The sequence below is a fragment of the Miniopterus schreibersii genome (assembly GCF_964146895.1).
Source record: "Miniopterus schreibersii genome assembly, chromosome: 18".
Classification (NCBI taxonomy): Eukaryota; Metazoa; Chordata; class Mammalia; order Chiroptera; family Miniopteridae; genus Miniopterus; species Miniopterus schreibersii.
Window position 1 is genome coordinate 32,408,658 of NC_138121.1, and position 4,462 is coordinate 32,413,119.

General features: G+C 52.9%; 1 protein-coding gene across 1 annotated transcript; it reads right to left on the reverse strand.

The window, feature by feature from the left end:
- Positions 1 to 1,114: 1,114 nt before the first annotated feature.
- Positions 1,115 to 3,307, reverse strand: MT4 (metallothionein 4; the record flags this gene model as incomplete). The annotated part of the gene is made up of 3 exons (XM_081117700.1): positions 3,258 to 3,307; positions 1,756 to 1,821; positions 1,115 to 1,206 (listed from the first exon to the last, which is right to left on the reverse strand). Exons 1-3 carry the CDS (start codon positions 3,286 to 3,288, stop codon positions 1,115 to 1,117), a joined length of 189 nt encoding a protein of 62 aa, XP_080973826.1. The 5' UTR covers positions 3,289 to 3,307.
- Positions 3,308 to 4,462: the final 1,155 nt, after the last annotated feature.

Sequence of the window (4,462 nt, forward strand, 5' to 3'; positions counted from 1 at the left end):
GGGGGGGTCACACCCCAGTACCCCTATTCATGCTGCCCTGTCCTATAGAGTCCCTTAGCGTCTGCCTCATGGTGCAGAGGACACCCATGTTGTCCTGCTGTCCCCCAGATAAGCCTCGTGTGTGTATATAAGTTCTCTTAATAAACTCTTCATGTAATGATGGCATTGTTAATCTCTTTCTTTGGTCTCTCTGCTCGAGAATTTTTTTTTTTTTAATATATCTTTATTGATTTTAGAGAGAGGAAAGGAGAGGAAGAGAGAGAGATAGAAACATCAATGATGAGAGAGTCACTGATAGGGCCCACAACCCGGGCATGTGCCTTGACCGGGAATCGAATCCCGATCTCCTGGATCCTAGGTCGACGCTCAACCACTGATCCACTCCTGGCCGGGCATCGAGAAATTTTATAACAGTGTGAGAGAGGATGACTTGGACAAGTGTATCAATGAACCAGAGTTTAATTCCAGAGTTTTCTGGAATATCAGATTGAGTCAAATCACATTTATGGGAAAATAGGAGCAGAGAAAGCCACAGCTCAGGTCAAGAACTAGAGAGAAGTCAATGGGGGGTTGTGTTTTGTGTGATTGGGGGAGTCAGGCTGGGAGCGCAGAAGATGAAGGAGCTGCAGAAACCAGGACCTCTGGGGGATGGTGAGGACCAGGTCTCAGATCTGTCCCACTGTAAGGGTAAAGACACCGGGCTATCTATTTTATCTACTAACTCCTATTTGTCATCAGTTAAGGACTTTCCCAGTGGCCTTGACTCCCCGGTTCTCCCAGCCTACCCTGTACTTGGGTCATTTGAAAAAAAAAAGAAAGTAACAAAAAGAAAGCTCTGGCAGCAGGAGAAAGCCCAGAGGCAGCCACGTGCAGCAGGGATGCAGGCTGGCAAGGGTATCTGCAATGGAGCAGCCCTTCTGGGTCCTTCTGGGTTAGGCTCAAACAGTGCTCTGACCACCAGACAACCATGAGTGAAAACTTTATTGCTCCAAAGCATGAATGTCACCAACACCTCATTGGGGCAAATATATAAAAAGCACAATCATCTCAACTTCTCAGCTAACACACTGTACAGACGCTTCCCAGGCCTCACCCTCAGCACCACGGATGCATTTCAGTGGCAGCAGCTGCACTTGCTTAAGCCTCCTTTGCAGATGCAGCCCTGGGCACACTTGGCGCAGCCCGGGGGGCAGCAGGAGCAGCAGCCTGGAAGGGTCAGAAGATGGACAGATCAGGGTCCACACTGCTCTCTTACCACTTCCCCTCCCGCCACTCAGAGGAAGCAGGAAACCAAGAGCCCGCCACACGCTTCAATCCACAGCCGCAAGAACCCGGGGACCAGAAGTTGTGGGATGTCGGAGCTGGAAGTGATCTCAGAGGCCTTGCGGAGTCCATCAGAGGCCCAGAGAGGGGAAGGGCCTTGCCCAAGGTTATGGGAAAGTAGCTGATCTGAGACCAAAACCCAGAGCTCATGACCCCAGGCCAGTGCGCTCTGCCCTTCACTGCTGGGCAGGCTGGACCCTCCCCTCGGTCCTCTTCGTACTCCAAGCACCTGGAACACTGTGGATGCCCTCAAACCCCCCCCCCCCCCCCCCGTGGGCCGCAGCCCTGGGAGCCCAGCTTTCATTCCAGATCGCCTCCAAATGCGTAAAAGGCATCCAGATCCCCCTCCCTCCCACCATGGCTGGCAGAGTAAGGATGGAGGGAACTGACTTTCCTAGCTCCTGGCCCGCAATGCCCCGTCACCATACTCACTTTTTCGACATGTTTTGCAGTTGCAAGTCGTGCATTTGCAGTTGTCTCCACAGATGCAGATTCCTCCTAGAAGAGAGGACAGAGCCACAAACGTGAGGACAGAGGCGAGCAGGGACAGAGGGTGTGCTGCAGACCACCGCAGTGGCGGGGTTTCTGGGCCGTCCCTAGGCCGTGCTGGGAAAGAGGGGGAAGACGCTGCTGAGCATCACCCCAAGTGGCGAGGATCATCCAGTGGTTTCCAGTCACAGCCCATGCACTGAAACCGGGGTGGCTGCCTCAGCACCCCCATGCCCCCCAGGATCCTCGTTAACATGTAGATTCCTGGGACCAACTTTGAGATGCTCTGATTCAAAGGTCTGGGCAGGGAAAGGGAGTCAGTATTTTTAAAAAGTGACACAGATGATTCTGCTGTAGAATCAGTTTGAGAACCACTGGGTTAGGCCAATCTACCAAGCCCAAGGTCCCCCAGGGACTGTTGAAGTCTTTGTAGCCTCCTCACCTTTTTCAAGGTACCAGGCAAGGCGGAAACCCTGAATAGTTAGGAAGGATAGCAAAGAACATAAAAAGCCCAAAGCGAGAGCCACAGGCACTGTCGTTTCCATATCATAAATGCCATCTACACTTAAAAGTAAACATCCCACTCATTGTTTTGAATTTCAAGATGCTGGAAGCTCCTGTCTCTTTGGCAAGTTTTTGGTGCAGACACATCCTGTTAAGGACCATGGTGGCTTGTGACGCTCCTTCATACCATGTCCCAAGACCATAAAACTCAGGATGGCTTGGAACCCTGGTCCCTCTCCTCCCGGCCAACACGCTTCAGTGGAATTAAGTGGTTTCAGAGGCTCGGGAGTCCACATACACTTCTAAAGTTATATTTAGTTGTTAATTTTAGAGAGCGAGGGGAAGAGAGAGAAACATCAGTTTGTTGTTCCTCTTATTGATGCATTGGTTGGTTGATTCTTGTATGCGCCCTGGCCAGGGATCGAACTTGCAACCGTTGGCATATCAGGATGATCTCTACCCAACCCAGCTACCTGGCCAGGGCGCGCAAACACTTCTACTGACTCCCCTGACACCTGCAAGTGCTTTATGGTTCTAGCACTGCCACAGCCTCCCTGGGAGGTGGGCAGCAGGGGATGAGTAACCGAGTTTTCAGGTGGGAAACTGAAGTCTGGAAATGCTAAGTGTCAGAAGCGATGGCAGCAACGGACCAAAACCAGGTTTTCAGGATCTGGGCTGGAGCTCTTCCCCTGTCCTGGTGGCTGCCCTTAGTGGCCTGCTGCTAGGTTCCCCCACAGTCATTCCAGAGCCAGGCTACCAATTCTAGCAAATCAGGCTGATATCCAACAGAGAGTGGGAGCTGCCCCAGAGGTCCCCAGTCTGAAATAAACACCATGGGTGGCTCCTCACTGCAGGAAGAGAAGCATTAATCATACACCTGCAGGCTCCCTAGAGGAGGCTGGGGCACAGCCCAAAGCGCAAGGGTGGGCATCCTTACTCACCAGACATGCAGGTGCATTCCCCGGGGTCCATGATGCAGGTGTCTGAGAGGCTCCGGTCCTGTCTGTGCTGGAGAAGGGAGGCTGGGTGAGCAGCCGCTGAGGCTGCCTATTTATAGCCGTGTAGCTGTAGGTGGAGGTTCACCCCACCTCTCCCTGGGGCCAGACGCCTTGCACATGGCCTGGCCAGACACCACAGGCTAGGGGTTGGGGAGAGCGGTACAGTCATTCAAGTGGCTTTTCATCACAAGGGATGCAGGTGACTGCCCCCACCCACCTGCCCACCTCCCAAGGTGTCAGGGATCCAGGCTCAGGCTCAGTGGTAGTTGTAGGGCTCAGATTGGCAGCTACATCCACCCAGCCTCTCGTCCTATGCATTCTGTTATCTGCCATTTCTGTTCCCTTCTTTACAGGGGCTGCTCCCGCCCTGGCTCAGGCTCTCATTCTGTCTCTCCTCGTTGGGCTGGAGGGGGTCTGATCCTAGGCTCTGGGCTTTAGAAGGCCCCACTAGACTTGATCACAGTTCCCACGGGTGAGAAAGCCAAAAGTCAGGGCATGTGCCCACCTAGAGCCTGCAGCCTCTCCTTCTAGACCACACATGGAGGACCCAGTGTTCACCCCAAGCCTACTTGCTCCTGAGGGTTTGCTTAACCTTCCTCCCCAGGCTCCCAAGGGCAGGTGTACAGCCAATGCGTGTCCCTCTAAGCCTGAGGGGTGATTGGGGGTGGCTGTTGACTGGGGTGCCAACAGTTAGGATGTGTGGGCGGTGGGCCTCGGGTTGGGGGTTGGGGACACTGGGCAGATCTGGCACCTCCGTGGTCCAGTGTGGGCATCTGAGAATCATACATTTCAACCTGGCCATCCAGGCTGCCATGAAGGTCTCTCTCTGTCAATTTAGGAGAATAGAACATATTTTATCTGTTTATTTGATTTATAACTTTTAAATCCTTTAGTCAGGTGGTATGTGGGCCCCATTTGTATTCTTGGTCTGCCTCCCGAAACATTAGGTGGGGCCTGGAAGAGCCTCCAGTGGTCTCGCCCTGACCTCTGCATTCTCTGCACTGGCCCAGAGAATGTCACTATAAACAGCATCAGCCGCGTTACTCTCTTGTTCAAAACCTTCAGTGGCTTCCCACATCTGCTGAATGAAGCCCAAACATCTTAAACTTGCATTTCAAGCTCAACTTACCTTTCCAAGCTCATTGCCC